Genomic DNA, 24,090 nt, shown 5'->3' with positions numbered 1-24,090 from the left:
GTTGAGAATGCACTTTAAAGATGCAAAGTGATATATAAGTGCAAGTGTCGTCATATGTTGTTCCTTTAATGTTGAGCATCATCACAATTCTGCCAAACTGAGTGTTGATGAATTAAACCTTAACACTTAGAGACCTTGGATCTAAATTGGCCAGGAATGCTGTTGGAGGGAGCGCACAGTGAAGCTGTATTTTATCTTTTCTCTACTGAAGTAATAGTGTAGGCAAAATACTCTAGTCAATGGGAACTCTTGCTGTTATTGCTGATGGTGCAGTGATTTTAGAAAAAAAAAAAAGAAACACGAGCCATGGACAAATCCAGGAGCAGTAGTCAGATCTTGTTTCCAGTTTGAAACTTTGTGTGCTGTGCTGCACAGTACCTGAATTTTTAGGGAGGAGTGCTTTCTGTGCTGTTTCACTTGCTTGTTGTAACAAACAAACAAACCAACCAAAGTCAGCATTAGTGTCTAGTTCAAAATACCATGTAATTATGTGGGGTTTTTTTCCTGATTTCTTCATTTGTTTTCTAGGTGCTGAGTTTGTGCTGTGAAGCTTGCAAGAAAGTAATTTTTCATGTTCCTTCTGAACTAGAGGCTGACACGTTAGTTGGCAGAGGTGAGAGAAACTATGAAATTCCCAGCTTAACAACACAGCATTGCACCTTTGCTGGAGATGCTGTTAACAATGGAGGGGACTTTATTTTTAATGGAATGAATGGATGACTGGAGAGCCAGCTAAACAGCTGGATCAGCCTTTTTATGAAGGATACGCCCTGTGTTTATTATGGATTTGAACATCAGCTCCATGCATCCATTTGACTTTTGCATAAAGAGCTATTGTCAGGTTATAGGAATTAATTTAAAACTAAAATGGCAGAATTTAATGTTTCAAAATTTGGAGTCTAAGGCTTACTATTTAAATAAAGGCTTAATATTACAAACTGCGCCCATAACCCCAGTCACATGAAGAAGAGAATAAGTCATTTGGACAAAGGAAATGCTAAGAAAAGAAGACAAAACCCGCTTAACCAGGCACCAAGAGGCTGCTGCTCTGTGAAACACGGATGTGACTGCTCGTCAGTGCTGGGGCATGCAGAGCACACGAGGGGATGTGTTGCAGAGATGTCCTGCGTGCACATTCTATTGGGAGAGTGCTCCTGTCTGACTGAACAGTCTGCCTCAGTTTAGGGCAGCTTGCAGGTGACTGAGAGGAATAGAGGAGACCAGAAAACATCCCACTCCTATTTTTTTCCAGACCAGTCTTTCAAGGGCAGCTTTGAAAGGTGTGGCATAGGAGGTGCTGAAGGATTCTGTGCTGCCTGAGACACAATTTGAGGATTCAGAAGTGCCCTTTGTGAATCCTCTGACAACAGAGAAGTATGCTCCAAGTCTGCAGTCCTAATCCATATTTCTATAGAAGGAAAAAATAAAGTGAATTGGTAGTTCATCACAATTGTTCAGAAAATCCAATTTTATAGTGAAAATTCCTTGATCTTACTTTTAAATTTTAAAACAAAGAGGGCTGCTACAGCTGTGTGAGTCTTCATAGACTAATATTTCTCCATATAAATAAACTTAATTTATATAAAAATAAAACTTCATTTTATCACAGTGCTTTAAAAGAAATTGTGTAACATGGAACTTAAATTTTTTTCCTCCAAAGCTTTTAATGAAACCATTTTAGCTCAAATGACATTACTTAAGCATTTATGGAGAAATATTTTGCATTGATACAAGGACCATACCTTGACAGTGAAATTAATCAGAATTTTCCTGCTTGTCATAAGGGTTCTTTATATCTTATACCAGAGGTTTTAAAGAAAAAAAGCCCCACGAAACTATAGCTAGACCATAGGGTTGACTCATATAACTATCAGAAATAATACCTGCAGTCTGGTATTTTTGGAAATGCAGTGCTATAATAGGCAGCAGTATAATGCACATTTAAATGAGGCAGTGATATTCTTTTCAATACTCCATTTGCACTGTATAGATGAAAAGGGATAGGAGTCACTGCTGCAGTACCATAGAAAGTCTAGGAAATCTTTATTTGTGCATTTAAAGGACAGAATTATGATGAAGAAGAAATCACATCATATTTAAAATTATGCTTCCCACCTATTTTTGAAGTTTTGAATGCAAAATGAAATTTAATGTATTGAAAATATCATCTATTTATGCATGATGAAATTCTGAATCTTTGTGAGATTTGCAATCAGCTTTCATAGAGCAGTGTCCCACCCACTGTGATAGCATTGAATGAGTATTAAAAAGTTTTGATTTTGAGACCATGACATCCTTCTTGTACTCTGCAATGATCATTTGTTTGGAGTTTGAGTCTATGACTTTCATCCTTTTCAGGGTGCCAAATCGTTCTTTCTTAGGGCTGTGGTCATATCCTGATTTTGCTTTTTCTCTAGCTGTAGTGTTAAACTACTCGCTGGTGAACTGAGTTTATTGAAGTGAAAAAAATCTATTTTAGCCACAAGTGATAGCAAATACAATGAAAAATACCTGGGAAGTATGCTGAAATTACCTGTATGGGATTCTATCACATACATATTTAAAAATTGCTAATTGTTTGTTCTAGAGTTAGTCTTTATCTCTCCCATCTGTCTGCCTCATAATTTAAAGGCCTTTGTCCTCCCAAGAGTATTAAATCACATAGTACCAGTCAGTGCTTTCCTCCTGAGGGCAAAACTTCCAGATGTAACATCTCCATTGGGCATTTGCATTAATTAATCGTCTTCCCCGATATTGTAGGGCATGGAGCACGAGGCAAATGTAATAGCTACTGGTCCAGTAATGGGCATGTCTGCATTGTTTTTTTGTTTAAATGTGTATGATTTCGTCTCTGGTGCTTCAATAATTTTACCAGTGTAATAGTATTTTGTTGAGTGATATCCATAAAGCACCCCTGTGGTTTAGGAAACACTAATGAACACAAGAGTGGAAATTAATGAAAACTTCATCAAATCTGAGTGCATGAATGGGTTTTAAAGTCAGTATTTGTGATGCTTAAATACTGAATGACAAGCTTTTGAAGACTCTACCTGTCAGCTAATGCAATTTTTGCTTGGAGCTTGGGGTTTTTTTTGTTTTATGAGGGATATCGGTTTTTGCTCTTTGAGTTAATATCTGAATATTTTTTTCACAGTTGATTTGAAAGAATGCCTTCAGTCTGCAGAGTTTATCAGTTCCAGTGATGGGAACTTCAAGGTTCTAGAGGATGGTTCTGTGTATACAACATCTGCTCTTTCTTTGTCTGCTGAGAAAAAGACATTTACCATATTACTTAAGGACATTCAAGAACAAGTTCAAAAGAAAATACACGTTAGCTTGGTGGAAGAAGCAAAAAAGGTTGGGTTCAAATTTCAAGATATCTTATTTATTTGAAATACTTTTTCACAGAGTACAGCTTCATACTAAGTATCTGTAATTGAATTTTAGAATTCAAATAATCAGGAAAAATACTGGTAATATTTTTATTTAGCAATTGTTGATTACTGTGTTGCTTTAGTCAGCAAATTTGCTTTCTCAAATGGGAGATGCTAACAAGTAGCATAATCAGGAATGTCAAGAATCTTAAAAGCCATGTTTGGGGAATTAAAGCAGATCTTATTCATGCAAAGTATTACAAGAAATGAAAAAGCTTGGAATATTATCACAGATATAATCAGAAATTAAGACCTTGGAAAAACAAATTGTCAGTAGGAAGACTGGAATGGGGGGGAAAAGATGGAAATACAGGATGGCAGTTAAGCAAAAATATATGCAGTTAAGAATATATGGATGTATTCTCATCTGTCTTTCTATCTTCTCGACCCAGACACCGAAGACCAGGCATGCTAGAGATACAGTTCTCAAGAGAACCAAAAGAAGGTGGGGCCCTATTCCATCAGTCATGATAGAGAACTCACTGGGACCTTTCCCACTGCAAATACAGCAGGTACATTTTGTATGAGCCTTAATTGTAAGACCCATGCTAGTTTTGTATGTGACTTTTATGATGAAGAAAATGAGCCATCTTGTATTCTCTACCAGTGACATTCCTACTATTATTCCTCTGTCTTGTTCCGTCCTGTTCATTGTATATCTCATGATCTTGTACCTGAAATAACTTCTGATCTTATTTGTTGGAGTGAAATGGAATTGTGCAAAAGTTGAAAAGAAGGGAGACATACTATCAAAGAGAGCTCTTTGGTCTTGAAATCAGTTTGTGTAATTAAAAGAAAAGCAACAGCAAACAACCCTCCACTAAACATTGCATAGAAAAGGATTTTGTAAACACAGACTGGGGTAAATTTTGCCTACTTGTCTACATCCTTTCTGGAGCTCAAGGTGTGTACCTTCAGCCTTGAAGACTGAGTATGGCCTATGTTCTTCAGAAAACTACTTACTGGGAGAAAACAAGTAGGTGTGAAAGAGAAATGCAAGAACTGAAGTTATCATAGATCTATCTAGCCTTCACTAGATTACAGAGTGGCTGGTAGCAGATGTGTAGAGACAAGTATAATAACAGAGTCTGTGAAGAGCAATCATTCTTCTACTAATCTTACCCTCCTGACTTCTGGCATGCAGTAAATAAGGTAAGTATTTTGGGAGAAGAGTGTTTATAAATAGATAAGTCTAATGTTGCCTCCTTGGTGCTCATAATGAGATGCAGATGCTATCTAAATTGGCGTCTCTGAACTATACTCTATGTGGTCTTTCTTCTTTCTTTCCTTCCTTCACTTTTTCTTCTTTAGGTGCAAACCACATTCTCGGTGAATGCACTAAAACTAAAGTCTCTTGAACAGGTTCAGAAATAAGTCTCTGTATATGAGTATGCCTCATGTGGGAAGTATTCTAGAGAGTTTGGATTTCAATTTTTTTTTTCTTTATACTGTAATTTCTTTAATTTGATAGTTCTAAATATTTATGAGTTTGAATTAACTCCCCTTCTCATGTACACACATTATAAAGGAAGGTAGTCACATGTCAGGCTGTGCTCCTATTCTGTGAACAGTAAATCAAGTTTGGTTTTTTGCTTTAGGAGTTTTTGTTTGTGCTAAATATCATCATGAAAAGGGGGAAATGCATTGAGATGCTGTTGCTGTTTTTCCTTGGGCTTAAAAATGTCTTTTTGTAGGTCCAGTCAGACACAGCTCAGAACTACACAATTTATTATTCTGCAAGTGGACCAGGAATTGATCAAGATCCAAAGGGATTGTTTTACATAGAAAGAGAAACTGGAAATATCTTTGCTACTCGTGCGGTAGACCGTGAACAGTATCCAAGTTTTCAGGTACAGGCCTATGTTGTGTAAATATAATTAAATATATATATTTATATATTTTAAATCTCTCATGCATGTATTTGATAGTTGAGTTGCAGGAGAAGTGGCAGCGAACAAGATCTGGAATCACCTGTCTGTTCTGAGTAATATCCTTTGTGTTGAAGAGATAAAATCAGTAGCAAATAAATAAGTAGCTGGTCATCTATATCTTGAGAGTAGTTTTGCTTTTCACTGCTTAATCTCTAATTGCAGCATAAATATAGTGAGCTGTTGGATTTGCATCACTTCTAGGAATAATTTTTCAGGGAAGATTGGAAAGATCTGCAGAAAACAAAAATAATGGTAAACTCTAGACGACTGCGGTTTTCTGAGTCTCTCAAGCTATTCAGTTCTGTTAACAAGGTACACTGCTCTCTCTACTGGCTGAGAAGTGTAAGAAGGCACTTAGTAGAAACAGTTTCTAAAATGTAATTTTCAGTACCTATTGCTGAATTTTATTAGGTTGTGTTATAATGGACAAATATATTGCCTCATTCTTGTTTTGTTCTCAATAACAATGTATACATCTAAATTTTGGTAGCTGAGGTGCCTTGTAAACACATGGAAAAAAAAGTGTTCAGGAAACTTGGAAAAAGTAGTAGAGTTGGAGGAAGGTCAGGGAGAAAGGATTAAAGTACTTGTCGTGTGTGAGGAACGGAACGGGGAAAGATTGGAAAACACTCATAGGTTTTGTTCTGCTTTCACTCTAAGATACCAGTAACTTCCCCTTCCATGTGCCTGAAGAGCATGGTCTTGAGAAGGATGTGCTTTGCACACCGTATTTAATTTCATTTAATTGACTCCTCCATTGAACTAAAAGTGTAGTAATACTGCATGTTGCTTAAGCACTGAATTTTTCTTACAGATCATTTGCTTTGCAACCACTCCAGATGGTTATTCACCAGAAGTACCACTTGTGCATACAATCAGGATAGAGGATGACAATGATAATGCTCCATATTTTACACAAGACCTTTTTGAATTTTGTGTCCCTGAAAATTCCAGACCTGGTAAGAATTGTTTTAAATCGCTGAAGACACTTACTGCTACTCAGCTCTGTTACATACCAGTATGACTAGGTGTGATGCTGCCTTTTAAGACATTTTGGTGGGATTTCCTGGGGAGTATTATGTTACAGCAAAGGCTGAATTTGCAATGACCAGTAGTGAATGATCAAGTAGCTCTTTAGCTCTTTTCACGTGTTTAAAACAGAAATACTTTTTCAAATAATTTTTTACTATTTGCAGATTTTTCTGGAACTAAAAATTGCTGTATTGTGTTCACAGGTGTTGTTGTTGGAAAAGTGATTGCAGAGGACAGAGATGAGCCTTACACTCTGCACACCACGTTGAAATACCGCATAGTGTCACAAACCCCACCGATTACCCCAGCGTTTTCTTTGCATGGTGACACCGGTGTCATCTCCGTATTACTGCCACAGCTGGACAGAGAGGTGATTTTTCCTGAAGGATTCGCTGCTGTTATTTAGTGCACACAAATGGCTTAACACTGCTCTGCTCTGCCCTGCCCTTGTGAGACCTCACCTGCAGGGCTGTGTCCAGCTCTGGACTCCTCAGTGCAGGAAGGACATGGACCTGCTAGAACAGGTCCAGAGGAGAGATGTGAAGTTCAAATCCAAAAGTTGGAGCACCTCTTCTATGAAGTCAGGCTGAGAGAGTTGGAGTTGTTCAGCCTAGGGAAAGAAGACTCATTTCAGCCTTTTAATTCTTAAAGGGGGCTTATAAAAAAGGAGAGTGACTTATTTTCATGGGCAGATAGTGATAGGACAATGGGAAGTGGTTTTAAACTAAAAGAGGAGATATTTAGATGAAATGTTGGGGAGAAATTCTTTACTCAGAGGGTGGTGAGGCACTGAAACAGATTGTCCAGAGAGGCTGCCCCATCCCTGGAAGTGTTCAGGGCCAGGTTGTACAATGTCCTGAGAAAACTGATTTAGGGGGTGGAAGCTCATGGGTATGAAAACCCATGGCATGGGCAGGTTGGGACTAGATGATCTTTAGAGTCCCTTCCAACCCAAGCCTTTCTATGAGTCTGTGCAATGCTGGCATGGGAATCAACATACATAGCTTCTTTTTCTTTTTTGTTAATGTCTCTAAGGACCTTCTGAAGCTTTTCAGACCTGTAATTAGTCCAGAGAGTTTCTGCATAGATTACCATACTCTAGCTAACCTCGGCAGAGAACTTCCTACTGCTCAGCTGTTCCACCTATGGATTTTTCACTTTTTTACTTCTTTACTGAGCACTGTCTATGTTCAGGAATCCCACGAGCCACTCTTTCCTCCTAATTAAGCTCGATTTGTCATGCTTCTTGTTTCTTCATAGAGAAGATGAACCAGTTTCTCTGAAAGTATACAGTCATCCTATATTAACCAGAAATATTTCCTATAGTTGAAAACTAAACAGTAATATACCATTTCTTAAAATTAATGTGCCATCCATTTATTTTCATCAGCTAGCTTTCAAGACACAGGATTTTTTTTTTTTTTTTTTTTTGGTAGAATGTCACGTGAGAGATGTTTTACACTAGGAAAAAGGATGACAGTTACGTGTAATTAAAAATAATAATTCTAGCATAAGACAGTCATTCTAGGAAACATTGCAACAGGCACATCTTTTCTGAAGATAAAAGGAGTTATATTATGGCATACTTGAGTCGTTTCATGGCTGAAAATCCACGTAAAACATCATGTTGCAAAATTTTGCACTTGCAGATACAGCGCTCAGCTTTTTTAGCAAGAGAAAATTGCAGTGGTTGTGGGCCTCACTGTGATTACTAAGGAAGCTGTCACGGTGACTCCTTGAAGAGAGTATGGATTGAAAAACTAATCCACTGCCTATCTTTTAAAGATAAACTTACGAGGTGGAACAGGAGATTTCATTCTTGCACCAGAGAAACTGAATGCTATTTCCCGACATTCAAGAGTTATTGTCTTGATTTACAAACTTTCTCTTTTTGTGCCTAATCCATCTGTACTGTCTTGTGTTCCCTCCCCTCTGCCCACACTTATTTTTTCCCCGTCCCCCTTCCCTTGGCTGTTCACATTAAAAAAAAGCTTTCTGCTGTTCTGGTTCAGGTTAGAGATCTAAGTGGGCTGCTTCCTATGGGGAGCCCCTTGGAATGGTAAGGACACTGACTCCTTCAGTGCCAGAGCCTGCCAAATGAGAGGCATTGCCTTTTCCTGTATGGCCCAGACAGAGCCTGGTTGCAGCACAGTTCCATTCATCCTCAGTGAAATAAGAAACATGCATTGAAACACTTCACCTGCTGGCAACTTGAGGGAATACTCTGTTGCTCCAAAGGGAAGACAAATAGCAGATTTGTGACGTTGTGAGAAGCTTTATTTGATGCAGGATATAGCGTGCGTCTTACTGGCAGATGCTGGCTGAACTCTGCTTAGCCAGTGAAAATTATTTTGCTCCTCTTCCTTTTGAGCTATAGGGTAAAAACCCCCAAAGTTAATTGTCTCATTTTGTTGGGAAGCACTGAATTTAGAGTAGACTTATGGACTAGGAGTGAAATATTTAGTTCTACTCCTGTGTGTAACTATGCAATTAAAAATGTGAATATGACAAATTTCTGTATGCTTTTATTCTTCTTTTAGCTTGTACCCAGTTACACTTTGTTAGTTGAAGTGAGAGATATGGCAGGTCAGCCTTTTGGTTTGTGCACTACAGGAACAGTTGTCATCAAAATCGAGGATACGAATGACAATGCACCATCCTTTAAACAGCTGCAAGTAAGTCTCCATAAGTAAAATGTCTGTATAAAGGTCAAAAAAAAAAAGTCTTTTCATTCCCTTTCTAATTTCCTGATGGATAGTCCCTCAAATAGGAGTTCTAATGTCCTGAGACAGTTAATGCCAATATAAATGTCTTTGCTTATCCAGCCATGTGTATGATTCAGGGCAAAGAGTATGTCTCAATAACTGTGTATGCATCTCAAATACCACAGGAGATTTTGTAATATGAAATATGTGAGAAAATAATTCATTATTCTTAAGGAATATATGTAATTTACCCTTCCTGTTCACTGCTGTAGAAAGTCATCAGTAATATTAATTGAGAATTACTCTTTTAAAAGAGAATCTGCTCTTCAGCTTGTACAGAATAACATAGCTCTTGAAAAAGATAAAAAAATGCAAAAAATTCTTTTATCTTTTGCCATCTGAGTAGAGGTACTGAATCCTTCTTGACTTTTCTTCAATTTCTTATTGGTTTATTTACTTATATATTTTTTAATTTACCCCAATGCCTTTTCTAATTCTCAGCTTGATCATGTTGTTTGCAAATTACAATCTATAGGTGATGTAACTGAGGGAAGCTGTGCTAAATTGCTTTTCCTGGAAGGACAATTCCAGAATTAATTATGTCAGTGATAATTTGAGTGTGTGAAGAAGCTGAGATTTCAGTAGTGCTCTCAGGAAAGGTTTACTGTTTGATGCAGGGTAAAAGAGAAGAGCAGGGAAAATATGCTAATGCATGAAAACAAAATAAATCATTACAGCAGCGTGGTAAATTGACCCCTTAGGTTGAAGTTATCTTATTTAAATATGCTGTTCTTCAGTCCTGCCTTGTGGAACAGTATTCTCTGATTTAATTTTTTTTTTTTTTTGCGGGTTCTCTAAGTATGAAACACGAGTGGAAGAAAACAGAGTGAGTGTAGAAATACTGAGAGTCTCTGTTGTTGATCTTGATGAACCTGGTTCACCTGGCTCCGGAGCAGTATATGAAATTATAAGAGGAAATGATGATCAGGCCTTTGAAATCACAACAGACAAAAACACAAACGAAGGAATACTGTGTGTTGTTAAGGTAAGTAAATATTGAAGGGCTAGAGGAAAATTGATGGATTTTCAAGTTTTGGTTTTAAAACCACAATCTAGGAAAAAATTTTATTCAAAGAATATCTGTAACTGTCAGGCTCATCAGACTTTCTTCTGACCTGAACTGTCTTGTAGAGCAGATTGCATTAAGTACAGTGGTTGAGGCTTGTGACACACAAAGCTCAGCTTCCAGTCTGTTCTTCAATTTTGTATGCTCAGAATCCAAAGAATTTGGTTTGTTCATTTCAGAAGAGCTTGGTGCTTTGGCCTGGATCTACAGTTGGAGTTATTTAGATTTAGGAATGTAACTGAGGAATGCTTCATAGTTTTTAACAGAAATGAGAATGGCAAAGCAGAGAAAGATCAAGCACCTGCTCCAGTCTTGATCCCTCTGGGAGTTAAGTGAACTTCCTATTTCAGCATAAAGCTCTCTAGGCTTTATTTTGCAGTGTACTGACTTCAGGTTTGCTTTTCTGGCGTACGAGGAAGAATTTGTCAGTTTAGTTATTTGTTATAAGTGCTTTAATATTAAAATTTGAACAAGTAAATTGTAAAGGTACTAGTAATTTAAAAAATGTTAATATTAAATAATATTAATAATTAATATTAAAATCAATAATATTTATTATGGTTTTTTGTTCCTAATAATCATTGCAACTTTTTCTAAAGCTTTGTCCCTGGTATATGAACACAGTTGAAATTTCTTACATTTATAGTAATGCTGTAGTAGACTAGAGAATATTATGACTTGAGAATAAAATTAACTCTATTAAAGGTATAAGATGACTTTGGAGAATGTGTCTGAAGAATAAATGGTAGCTACTTACTCTCAACTCCATAAATTCTCAGATGGATTTGTAGCTACTAGAATTGTGTGTGTGGTTGACTAGTGGTGAAAAAGAAATATATGTAAGCTAAATTAATTACTACATAAATATGGAAGAAGAAAGTCCCCCACTAAATTTAATTGCTTTCTGTTCTTCTAGTAACTTTTTCAGAATATTTATCCAACATTTTGCAGTGGTACTGCTAGCTTGGGTATTTTTCAGGCCCTTTTCTTTGACTAACTTAAAGCTTTACTTTAAAAAAAAAATGTCCTTTTACTCTGTCTTGATGGCCTGTTTGAGGACAGCTGGCTTCTTTTGTAAATAAATGTGGTACAGTTTCAGCTGTAATTGCATGGTGAAAACAATGTTAGGTTTTGTATTGGTTTGAAGGGAAAAAAAACCCACCGCCTCACCTTTGTTATAGGGGCTGGACTATGAAACTGCCAAGCAAAGGATCCTGGTGATTGGAGTCAACAATGAGGCACCCTACATGCTGGCTCCCCATTCCCAACAACTTTCCCAGAGCACCTGCTCTGTTACTGTTCATGTCCTGGATGTGGATGAGGGACCGGTGTTTAAACCCTGTCTGTTGCGCTTAGACGTTAAAGAATGCGAAGATATTGGGACAGCTATTGGGAGATTTGTAGCAGAAGATCCAGAAACTGGGAACAGTGAGGGCATAAGGTATGAAACAACCTTATTTACTGGGTTTTTTTGGAGTACAGCATGGGTGGGATATGGGAAGGGGGAAATAGTTGTTGAGGCTGTATGTATGTGTGTGCACCTGCACACGTGTCAGTGTATATGAATACATGTATCTCAGTGTGTGTGGGTGCATACACGTGTGCTATGTTTGGGATCTCTAACATGACAAATTATTCTTCACAGATACCGGATACCACCTGGCCAGTGTAATTGGATCAACATAGATGACAAATCAGGTGAAGTCAGAACTGTTAGGGTTTTGGACCGAGACATAGGAGAAATGAGACGAGGTCAATGCAATGTCACAGTCCTCGCTATAGACAGAAGTGAGTACGAAATGTTGTTGGAGTTCCCTGTGGGGTATAACAGATGTTTATGTGCAAATGTAGTGTTGGGACAAAGGCAGTGGTTCAGACCAGTGACCCTCCTAGTCCATTGTCTTATCTTTGTGATAGCTCTGTCAAATGCTTAGGGAATGTTATTTAGCAGGGAGAGATTTTAGAAATCAGGCACGATCTCAGCGTTTTGGAAAGTTATCTGCCCCATTTAAAGTCCTTTAATAATTTTAAATTGAGAGATTTTCCTCTGGATTATATTTCTTCTATTTGTTGACTATTGTTTTTTAAGTGATAGCTCCTGGCAGCTGTGAACTAGACAGAGAGGACTTTTTGAAAAGAAGTCATTGACCTTGCAGCAAAATATTCTAACTCTGTCCAAGTTTGCATTTTAAAGTTAAATGTAAATAATACAAATTTAAATTGTTTAGAACTTCTGTTGTCTATATAGTAAACATGATATAGGCACCTGCAATCAACTGTTTCTAGAGAAAGGATTTAAAAGACTTGATGCAATTTCACTGGAATGCGTATGACAAGCAATGACCATTTGTGTATTGGAAAAACTGTAATTAGGAGGAAGAGTGGTGACTTTGGTGACATAGTATGTGCCACTGATAAATGCGTGGTAACTTAGAGGGCAGAGGACAGAAAGAAGTCTCCTGTTTCCTTAGTGTTTTTGTTCCCAGGGGAGGTGAAGGTAGGGAAAGTGTAATTAATTTTCTCCTTCCAGAAGTTAGAAGGCTGGAGATCTTCACTTTCTGCTTTAACTCTGCTTCTCTTAATGTCCTTTACTCCTGGTTTATGAGGTTCTTCCTCCTCTTATCCTTCTGTTAGAGTAGAATGTGTTCCCACACAGACATACACACTCAACAAAATACAGTCTGTACATGCAGAATATGGAGATGTGGGAGCTGCTGATGCATCGGTAACCAGCCAAGCAAAGAGAAGCAGCCAAGAAAGAGTTGTGAGAACTCCCCATCTCTCTCTGGCTAAATCAGCAGTTGCTTTCTACCTTACTTCTAAACACAGATTTACAGTTGATGATATTTAATTGTGAAAGTTTCGACCAGAAATTAACGTTCGAATGTTAAAAGTAAGTGCTAAACCTAGTTATTTTTGTCTCATAGATGGTAAAACAGGCACTGGAACAATTCAGGTTTGCATCGTGCCTGGCAACAAGAATTTCCCACGAATCATGCAAACAGACTATATCATGTGCAGAGACAGAAAACCAATTTGCCTCACGGCAGAGGACAGCGATGAGGCTCCTTACAGCGCGCCCTTTGTGTATCGCATAACTGACCGCAGGCTGGCTTCCATGTGGAAGTTAACTCCACACGACGGTATGTTACGACTTCCTCCTCCTCACCCAGCTGCAGGCTGCTAGAGGAGGCTTTGCTGTCTCTCACTTGGGTGGTCTGCAGGAATAGATTGGATGAATCTCTGTTTGGAATTGGTATAGTCAGTGGAGATACTTGGGGGCTCACTGACGGTCTCTAGTGGTCCCTCTAGTTCCCCTCTAGTGAGAAAGGACCCATAGAGAAGATGATACTGTAGGTATTCCAAAGGCAAGGAGAAAGATGTGTCTCTTAAAGCACAAATAAGAATCCGTCCCTAGCATCCTTGGGTCAGCAATCAGCTGCTGTGTGAAATTATGGCATACGAAAATCAGAAGAAAGAACAAAATCAGATGTAATTCATTGCATCAGCACCAGGAAAAGGAACTATAGATTCATAATTCATAAGGAATTTAAGAAGGAAATGGATAGTATTCCAAAGACAAATAGAACTTTTCTTAGTCTGTTACTATGGTGGAGAACTGGGAAACAGAAACTTTACCTAAAATTCATTATGGGCTGACAAAAAGAGTTCTGGAAGTTTTTTTGTTACTACCCAGCACACTTTTTGTAAAGCTGAGCTGGGTGAAAGAAAGCTTGATTATCTCCTTTAATATATTTTTTATTTTTATAATTTTTATAGAAGTAGATAAAAAAATATTAGCAAAGGAATCACTATTTCTTGAAATTTGTTGATATAAGAAGTTATAGCTGATGGTGGTTTCCTGGCGGCTGCCAGATGATGGCAACAAGAGCAGCACGTACATTTGCTACTATGGCGACATGCATTAGTTGCAAAAGATCTGATTCTGTAAAATTCCATCAAATATTCACTAAGAAAGGCAAAAGACAGAAAAGTCAGAAAGCAAAGTCATGTAAGAATTTCAAGTTTTGTATCAGGCAAATTGAAAACCACATTTTGAATGATACATGTTCTTTCATATAGCTCATCATAAAACAAACATTATGTACATCAGTGTCTGTCTTGCACATTTTCTTACAAATTATTTTTTTTGCCCCTTAAAAATATAGTCATTAATCATTGCCTCTAAACATGGCAGCAGATTAAATGAATTTTTTTCCCTTCTGGAAATAGTAATCCTCACTGAATACAGCATTTTAACTAAAGAGTAGAAGAGGTATAAAGTAAGTTTATAATTAATTATTCCATTCACGCTACCAAAAATCTTTTTAATAAATGTCAGTTTAGTTGATGATCTTTGCTAGTAAGCCCAAGTAGTGTCACTTCCTATAATGAACTAAATCAGCTTCAGAGTTTCAAATCGTATGTTTTCAGAGGGTTGTATAAGGTATGCTTTGTCAGTTCTAAAATTTAAAAGGTGCTGAAAGTATAAATCCTTTCAAGATGTAGTTTTGTATCAACGCATTCAATCTAACTTGCAACTAATTAAAGTGGATCTGGTAGTAGTATGCTGTAGCAGAAGGGAAAATGGTCACATTTGTGACAACTGAGTTCCAAGTATCATTGACCTTAGATCTAGTTTTTGTCTTGTTTTTACAGATAATTCTTGGTATCTTTCACCGAAGAGTGATATTCCATATGGAATTTATGAAATTCCTGTAACCGTGACTGATAATGGAGGAAAGATAGGAGAGAACACCATAAGAGTTAATCTCTGTGATTGCCTTACTCCAACTGAGTGTGACGGCAGACCTCGTCAGCTTTCTGGTGGAAATGTTACCCTTGGTCTCTGGGCCATCCTTGCAATGATCTTAGGATCATTGTTATTGCTGCGTAAGTACATTTTTTTAAACACAAGGTACAATTCGTTTAGTTATAAAATTAGCTGACAGAACCTGATTCAAACTTGTTTCAAACATTTTTTATTTTGCCGGTTATATAGCTGTCAGCACTGACTTAATGTACCTGCTCTATTTGTATCAGCATCACAGGCTTCCTGCTCTCATCTTGTGCTGTAATTACTGTGTGTGGATTTTTGTTTATTTGCTTAAGTATATTTTGTGTGAGATAGTCTGTATATTCATGCAAGTGAAGCCAAAAAAACCTGCATTTAGCACTTGAACCAAAAGACTTGAAAGATGTTTGTGAGTTCTAGAAACATTTCTGTTTCTAGGAATGCTGAAATCAATTTCCTAGAGCATTTAGTGATTTCTCTTGTGTTGTGAATTAAAACATGGAGTATCTGAGACACTGGATTTCACAAGGGATTTTACAAGACCCCATATAATCATGGAACCATTGAATATACTGAGTTGGAAGGGACCCGTCAGGATCATTGCATCCACATCCTGGTCTTGCACAGGACACCAAGAATCATGCCATGGGCCTGAGAGCATTGTACAAACACTTCCTGGACCCTGTCAGGCTTGGTGCTGTAACCACTTCCCTGGTGAGCCTGTTCCAGTGCCCAGCCACCCTCTGGGTGAAAAACCTTTTCCTGATATCCAACTTCAACCTCCCCAGACTGAGCTTAATGCCATTCCCTTGAGTCCTGTCTCTAGTGATCAGAGTGAAGAGATCAGTGTCTTTCCCTTGGGGAAATTATAAACTGCAATGAGGTCTCTCCTCAGCCTCCTCCAGGCTGAACAGACAAAATTTCTTCAGCAGCTCCTCATACAGCTTCCTCTCAAGGCTCTTCACCATCTTCATGGCCCTCTTTTGAACACTCCCTAATAGCTTAAAATCTGCCTTACATTGTGGCACCTAAAACTGCACAAAGTGAGGCTGCCCCAGTGCAGAGCTGAGCAGGACAATCCCCTCCCTTGCGATGCTGTGCCTGATGCTCCCCAGGACAGAGTTGGCCCTCCTGGCTTCCAGGGCACTGCTGGTTCATGTTCAAATTGCCATGGACCAGGATTCCCAGGTCCCTTTCTGCAGCTCTGTTCTCCAGCATCTCTTTTCCCCAGTCTATGCATATCCAGGGTTGCCCCATCCGACGTGCAGAAGCATTAAAGGACAGGTTGAAAAATTCACAACAGACCAAAATCTTGAATACATGTTGTGCTACTGGAGCTCCCATAAACCTAACATTCTGAGAAGAGAAATATTGCTGTTAACTAGTGAGGTGATGACACTGATATATAAAAGCAAAAGCAAGTATCTTTTTTTTTTTTACCAAAATCAAACATAGTCAGACTAATAACATCCTTAAAAACCACAGAGAACATGCTACAGTAGTTAGTATTTCAGAATTTTGTTTGTTTTGTTTTGTTTTTCCCCTTCTTTCTTGTCCATTTTTTTGTGATCATACTAAAACTGTCTTGCTCGTGTTGAATCTCAGCTAGCTGTTCTTACGTAAGTAACTAGAACACTGGGACCTGGGCATGTTTTGAAAGCTAGTTAGATCAATGTTTTGATAGGTACCCAAGGTACCCAAATTTGGGATATATCCTGAAGATGGAATTTTCAGATGTGGGAACATGCAGTAAAGAAACTGTGTGAAATGTCACCTACCTCTTTTGCATTGCCTTTTGACTGCATCACTTACAAATAGATCCTTTATTTTACTGTGGATAGGTTTTACCCTGTGTATCCTCTGCTCAGTGCTGTCATGGATGTCTTCTTCCCATCTGTCAGCATCAGGAGGCAACCTGCTGGAATCACTGGTGCAGAGCTCTCTGACAGCTGATGCTACAGAAATTAAATTAACTTGAAAGCGACTCTTGGCCAATTTTCACATTTCACAATTTATGTGTTCAGAGATCAAACTGCTCAGTGGACAGTTAGGCAGAACTGTTCTCTTCCTTGTGGGCTTAATTTTTAAGCTAACAATTTGAAAACTGAAGAAAAGAGAATGGTTCTCTAAATGAAAACTTTAGTCATTTGTTTAGGAGAGGTGTTAGTTGATCATGATTGTGTTATTCAAAGTCATTTCTGGGTGAGTCTCTGACAACAAAAAGTAGTATTATTAAGAGGAATAAAATGAATACAAGGAATTAAATAAGATTGTCCTGTAGCATCATGCTGGAAGTCCTCCAGGGTTCTGCTGACCTTTCCTGTGAAGCAGAAGTTTCTGATATTGGGACATTTAGCTTGCTTATTAGTTCCTTATGATATAATTTGACATTTGCATATTCGGACATGAAAAATATCTCATGTACAACCAAGATTTAGGCATAAGACATGATTTTTCACCTGGGTTTGGACTAAATTTTTCATTATTGTGAAATTGTGTAAGTCACAGTGCTTTCATAAAGGATGCTTTCATTTCTTTTGGAAAAAACAGACGTGTTTTAGAAGAATTAAATTATTCACCAATGTGGTGATTTCTCCCTATAGGACTTGAAAAAAAAAAGTCAATATATATAGCTTTAAGTATGGGCATTCTTGGAAATGATTTTTAAAAAAAAATATTCTTGATGCTTTGGCCCTTAAAATTCATTATCCAACATAAATAGATACCATTTTGAGGTAAAATTTATAGTATTATTTCCTTTTCCATAGTAATCCTGATCACAATTTGTGGCTGCTGTGGCGCTGGGGTAATGCACAGGCAGGTGACTGATGATTGTGCCAATCACAATTTAATAATTTCAAACACAGAAGCTCCAGGAGAGGAAGTGATGGTAAGTTGTCTGTTTCAACATAGAAACTTGCAATTGAGATGTAAATAGCATTGCAGTTTGAGAACAAGGCCACCTGCAAGTAAGTGATTTTATAAAGGAAATAAGCAATCAATGCAGGGATCATTACATGTACTTTGCTATTTAACAAGAATTTGAAAATTCTTACTTTAAGCAGAGGTGGTAGTACTATATACATTTAAACATACCTTGTAGTTGTTATGCTTGTAATTCTTGCAGATTTTAAGGATTTGGTTGCAAGCTTCAGGTGAACATTTTAATAATATTTTCAGTCATTTTTAACACTGAGATTAGATGGAAATTAATTATTTTGCCTATGTTGAATATGTGTTAAGGGCAAAGCATTATTTTTCCTTAGAGAAGGATTTTGATACTTAGCAGATAGCTGTGTAAATTGCAGGTACAATTTCTGCCCTTCCCCTGAAAAATGACCTCAAATGAAGTTGGACTGTTCATGAAATCTTTCTTGCTTTGGCATCTAAACTTATTTCAGTCTACCATGAACATAGTTCAGTCCAGGACTGTGTTCATGCAGAAGAGCTTAGCTCTTTAGACTTTACGTCTTTTCTGTCATCCTCCACCCCCTGACATTGTCTTCCCCAAGAAGAGGAGGTAAGTTTAAAAATAATATTTCATGTTGAAAACCAAGAAATCAAGAGTCAAATTTCTTGTTGCCTATGAAGCATAATGTAATGCCATTATAAACTAGAATGTGGATTATACACATTTCACAGGGCTAAAACTTCTGTTTTATCATATATCATATCATATCATATCATATCATATATCTCATCTCATATCTAAATGCAGATATCCTCTGTTCTCTCTTGTCATAGTATCCTTTCCCAAGATTATTTATTGAACTTTAGACACTAAGGATATCTTTTTGTTCAAAATATCACAGTGCCAAGATAGAGACTTCTCAAATTTCAGTTATGACAGTTTCTGATAGCCATTTCTTCTTTTGAATTGAAAAAGAAAAAGAAATGTAGATAGAAAAGGTGTCCTCACTACTGCTTTTTTGTTTTTGTTTTTGTTTTGTTTAGGATCACAATATAATTCCTCTGCAAAATACATGTGATCAAGGAGGGTATGGAGTAAAAACAGGAGAGCAGCAAACGTTTGAAATGGTAAAAGGAAGAGGGCATACCTTGGAATCAGTCAAGGGAGGTGGACATCAGACTCTGGGATCAGTTAAAGAAGGAGGAGGACAGGCTATGATGGATACTTGTAGATACTCCTACTCAGAGTGGCATAATTTCACACATCCTCGTTTAGGCGAAGTAAGTATTCTGAAACTGATTTTCTTTGAAGTGTAGGTTATGGTCAATATATACAGGCTTTTCAAGGAAGACATGTAAATGTGCTAGAAAGGTGGCCTTCTGGGTTTGGTTTCATTTAATTTTTCCTCTCCTTTGCTCCTCTGCATCTCCTTTGGAATATTGCTCTTTCAAGGAGTAATCCTTGACATATTTCAGATGTGTAAATTACTTTCTTCTCTTGGCTTAAACTATAGGCAGTGTGCTATTTTTAATTTTGAATAATTTAGAATAATTACTGAAGCTTTTGTGAGTTTTTTTTCTGAGAATGTCTGTTTGCTTTTATTCTAACTGCTTGCTTCGTGCTAATTTAAACCTTGTACTTCACTTAGCAATGGAGTAGGAATGAATGTACAGCATTAAAAATGCTGTAGTTCATTTCTTGGAGATCAAAAAACTCTCACTACTTGTCTAACTAGTTATGCATAAATCAGTCTTTTAATTTTCAGTGAATTTAGTTGCTTGACAGGTTATTTAAACAGGTTCTTCCTCTTCTATTGTTACATATGTAATTAGTAGAAATTATTTCTTTATTAAATACTTATATTTTGTAGTCGTAATGATATAGACCAATCATGTGCATTTTTTGTATGTAGGAATCCATTAGAGGACACACTGTGATTAAAAATAATTGAATGAAAGGTAAATCAAAAAGAAATTATTTTTTTGCAATATGTTTAGGATAACAATTTTAGAAAATAACAAGATCTGTTCTGTTCCTATCCAGAAGGTGCACCTATGCAGACAGGATGAAGAACAGAAGCATTCTGAAGATTATCTCCTTTCATATAACTATGAAGGAAAAGGATCCTTGGCTGGCTCTGTAGGCTGCTGCAGTGATCAGCATGAAGAAGAGGCACTTGACTTCTTAGATCAGTTGGAACCCAAGTTTAGGACATTAGCAGAAACATGCATCAAAAGATAAATGTGCCTTTCATAGTGCTGAAAAAACCCTGTAAATAAGTGGCTGTCATTCTTTTGTGATAGTAGGTACTTTGGAATTGAGGGGGGTAGACATTTATCAAAAGTAAGATAGACTGGTGAGAGTGTAAATAACTCTTGCTTTAAATTTACATTTTCTTACACTGGACACATTCTATCAGAAAAAAGGGCTTCAAAATATTTTTTCTTTAGGCTAGTATAGTAATGCTAGTTTCTACTTAGTTTAGATTTTGCATTCTTTGTAATTGCTCATAATGCAAAACTTGGTGTTCTTTTAATTAATTATCCAGCTTCAAAATTTTATTGTATTTGGCTTTGGAGAAGGAAAGCTTTATAACTCACTGTTTCTTTATTTTCTTTTAATTTTGTAGAAATGAAACAAATCATATTGTTGGTGGATATCAAATACCTTGTTAACTTATATAAACTGAGATGCATAATATTTTTTCATTTTGGACTTAAAAATACTCATGAATATATTAGAAAACTTTACATTTTGATTGAAAATGATATATATATATATATATATATACTGTATATATGTAAAATAATATTCAAAAATATATTTTTCTCCTAATGGGTTACCACCCATCAAACTTGCTATCCTAAGGGATTTATGGCATCACCACATAGGGTATCAGCATTGTATGCGAGGATGTATTTCTCTTTTAAGGAAATAAGAGATCAAAACCAAAAAAAAATCATGCAATAGAGGAAACTATCATACTTCAAATGAATGCAATATAAATCTCATGTTTACTTCACACAAGTTTGTACCTCAGTTTCTCTTGAGTTTTGACACAGTATCATTGCAGAAATGATGAACATTGCCGAGAGTTTTGTCCAGTGTAGCTACCACTACCTTTTCTACTTGCCCTGCTGTGGACTTCATTAAACTGTTTCTTTTTGGAAGTAGAGCTTGACAGAAGATAGAGCTCAAATGGATTGAGCACACTGCGTTACTAATGTGTTTTAGAGATACATTTTTATTGAGATGCAAAATTACACTGGGAGAAACCATCTGTTTTGAACTTAATTTGGGGTAGTTGTAGAGGTCAGCGTTCACACACGTCTCTGGCAGAAACCATCTGAATCCCATTTGTTACTGTACTGATTAAGCATACATATACACTATATATATATATACACACAAACACACAAAAGTTTGAAATACTTTTGGCAGATGACAGTAGTGAGACTTGAATGCTGCCATAAGCAGCAGGTGGAATTCCACCTCTGCTTCCCAGGTTTTAAATATTTTTTTAATGTTTGCACTCCTGGTTAAGTAATCTGTCTTCTGCACTCTGGGAATTCTCTTGTGCCTTAAAAGAGCATCTCGGTGCCTATGAGAAACTTGTGCAATTACTTATTTCTGTAGCTATAAGTCTGCTTTTAGGATTTGCTCTGTAAACATACGCCTTAGAGATATTTTAAAAAATTTACTATAGCTAATGATTTGTAAAAGAAATAATTGCTAACAACCAAGAGTCATGCTGCTCTAAATTTCAGTTACTGCTGACTTCCAGTGGTTGCAGTTCATTCCATATGAATTATGGTCAGTGAAAATCCATAACAGTATAAAGACTTATCAACATTATAAAATAATACTTTTAAAACTTTATGTTTCACACTGTAAATGGGCTTCCGAATATTTCTGGTAAGAACTAGCTGTGATTAAGAACTTCATAGACCAATGTTAAATATATTTTACTGTATCATTTGAAAGTGCTAATGAATTCATCCTTAAGTAAATACACTCCAGTGGCGAGAATGACAGTCATCAGCAGCAAAATACTGGATGAGAAGCAAGGTGTTACTAACTTGCTTCATTTAAAAAAATGTGTGCTAACACTTTTCTTCTGAACACTGCTCATCTTTATCACTAACATAAGCAAAATTTTCTGTACATGGGCAGTCAGATCTGTGACTGATACAAGTCAGAATTTCTCTGCTGATGCCAGTGGAGCTATGCTGACTTTATGCCAGGTAAAGGTCTGTCCCCTAGTGATTTTCTTGCTGCTTTGTGTCTTGCAACTTTATGTTTAGTTTTTGGCTATATGCTTTTTAAGGTAATAGTAATGTCTGCCCCTCCCTCTCTTAATGTTTGGTGGTGTTTTTGTTTGTATTTTAAGTTATATAAAAATCCTATGGCTCAGAAGGACCTTGGATAAATAACGACTGCACTCTTTTTGAAAATTACTTGGAAGGTGGTGTAGAGAGACCCCTGCGAGTATGGTTTCTTTCCTTATGAAATATAATAGTAGTACTTTTCTAAAAAAATACATCAAATTTGTATGACTGAATTAAAATGAATCAGTGTTGGCTGTTTAAAGCAGATGGTTGCCAACTTACCATCCTAGAGTTAAAATAACACATTATTTAAATAAAAATAATGTATTTCTAGTCTAATTTACCTTAAAATGTTTTATTTCGTTTGGGTTTGTTTGTTTTTTTTTTTGTTTGGTTTGGTTTGGTTTGGTTTTTTTTGGGGGGGGGGGTTTAATTTTTTGTTTTGTTTTCTTTTTGTTGTTTTTGGGTTTTTGTTTTGTTTTGTTTTTGCTTTTTTTTTTTTTTTTTTTTTTTTTTTACATTTCAACAAACATAGATAATTACTTTTTTTCTCCCCATTTTTAAACAAAGTAGAAATCTGGAACCACTTCTACTCCTTTGTCTCATAAAAACGAAAATTCTGAGTTGAACCAGGTATTTCTGTAAAACCAAGACTAGAAGTGAGATGCTTTAAAAAAAGAACAGCAAAACATTTATTTTCATTGTATCTTCTAATTATGTGAATGGAAACTTTGTATAAAGCATTAAAGTTTACAGATACCAAGTACCAGGTAACATTTGTGTAAATCTTATAAATGGAATTTTCAAAATGTATAATTCACTTGTTGTTACTGTCTTGAATTGCCTTAAAATTGTGAAGATTTCTTCCCTTCAACTAGGTAATCTGCAGTCTACCTAGCTGTGTCAAAATTGCCTTAACATCATATTTTTAGGTATATTTTTTACAACAGTGAGTAATAAATTTTTTGCAAAATAAAAGGATGTTCTATAAAAGCTCTTCATTTCTTGTGCATGAACCAGTTTATGAAGATAAGTATGCCTGTTTCTGAAGGGGATTGGATTTTTAAATGTTAATGAAAGTGGTTTTGTGCCACTATAGTTCTGTAATGCAAGTAGTGCTTGTCTTTGCAACATGAGCCATAGAGGGGTCTAGCTGGAGTTTATACTTGGCAAATTCAGGATATTAAAAGTACAAAGCATTACTCTGTCATCTTGCTGATAATTTTTAAAAAATACACTGTGCCTGCTTTGAAAACCTCAAAAAACCATTTGAAAACTAGTAGCAGCAGATAACCCAAATTTTAACGTTTGGCACGTAAAGCTGCAGAATATCAGTATAGTGGGGGTTATGATATGATCAGGAGACAAGTGGAATGTGAGTTTGGTTATCCAGCTTCAATGAAAAAATTAACAGAATGGCTGAGATTGCAAGGGACCTCTGGAGGTCCTCTGGTCCAACCTCTTCGCTCAAGCTGTAGCTGGTTGTTCTGGATCATGTGGATTTTAAGTATCTCCAAGGAAGGAGACTACAGCCTCTCTGGAAAACCTGTTCCAGTGCTCAGTCACCTTCAAAGTAAAGATGTGCTTCCTGATCTTCAGATGGTGCTGCCTGTGTTCTGGGCACCACTGAAAAGAGCCTGGCTCTGCCACCTATGCACCTTCACTTCAGGAGCAGGTATAAATTAATAAGATCACTCCTGAATGTTCTCTGGACTGAACATTCACATTCCTCAGCTTTTTCTCATCAGAGAGAGGCTCCAGTTCCTCCAATTTCCTTGTGCCTTCTTTGGACTGTCTCCAGTATGTCCATGTCTCACTTGTGCTGAGG

The 24,090-nt window shown here is 36.8% G+C and overlaps 1 protein-coding gene across 1 annotated transcript; it reads left to right on the top strand.

The window, feature by feature from the left end:
- Positions 1-454: 454 nt before the first annotated feature.
- On the top strand, positions 455-23,243 carry LOC106851974 (desmocollin-1). Its single transcript, XM_014874347.2, has 15 exons — positions 455-613; positions 3,155-3,357; positions 3,827-3,946; positions 5,129-5,284; positions 6,180-6,324; positions 6,601-6,767; positions 8,938-9,072; positions 9,962-10,147; positions 11,410-11,669; positions 11,874-12,016; positions 13,156-13,371; positions 14,888-15,121; positions 17,792-17,913; positions 18,978-19,214; positions 19,978-23,243. Exons 3-15 carry the CDS (start codon positions 3,902-3,904, stop codon positions 20,173-20,175), a joined length of 2,244 nt encoding a protein of 747 aa, XP_014729833.2. The 5' UTR covers positions 455-613; positions 3,155-3,357; positions 3,827-3,901; the 3' UTR covers positions 20,176-23,243.
- Positions 23,244-24,090: the final 847 nt, after the last annotated feature.

Source organism: Sturnus vulgaris, chromosome 1 (genome assembly GCF_052056855.1).
Source record: "Sturnus vulgaris isolate bStuVul1 chromosome 1, bStuVul1.hap1, whole genome shotgun sequence".
Classification (NCBI taxonomy): domain Eukaryota; kingdom Metazoa; phylum Chordata; class Aves; order Passeriformes; family Sturnidae; genus Sturnus; species Sturnus vulgaris.
The sequence above is the reverse complement of the archived record's forward strand: the minus strand, read 5'-3'. Positions and strand labels throughout refer to the sequence as shown.

Bases quoted from the DNA above. Each gene is read 5' to 3' on its own strand.
- LOC106851974 (XM_014874347.2), top strand. From the start codon at position 3,902: ATGATAGAGAACTCACTGGGACCTTTCCCACTGCAAATACAGCAG. The intron at 6,325-6,600 runs GTAAGAATTGTT...TTGTGTTCACAG, and splicing joins CCCTGAAAATTCCAGACCTG to GTGTTGTTGTTGGAAAAGTG. The intron at 15,122-17,791 runs GTAAGTACATTT...CCTTTTCCATAG, and splicing joins AGGATCATTGTTATTGCTGC to TAATCCTGATCACAATTTGT.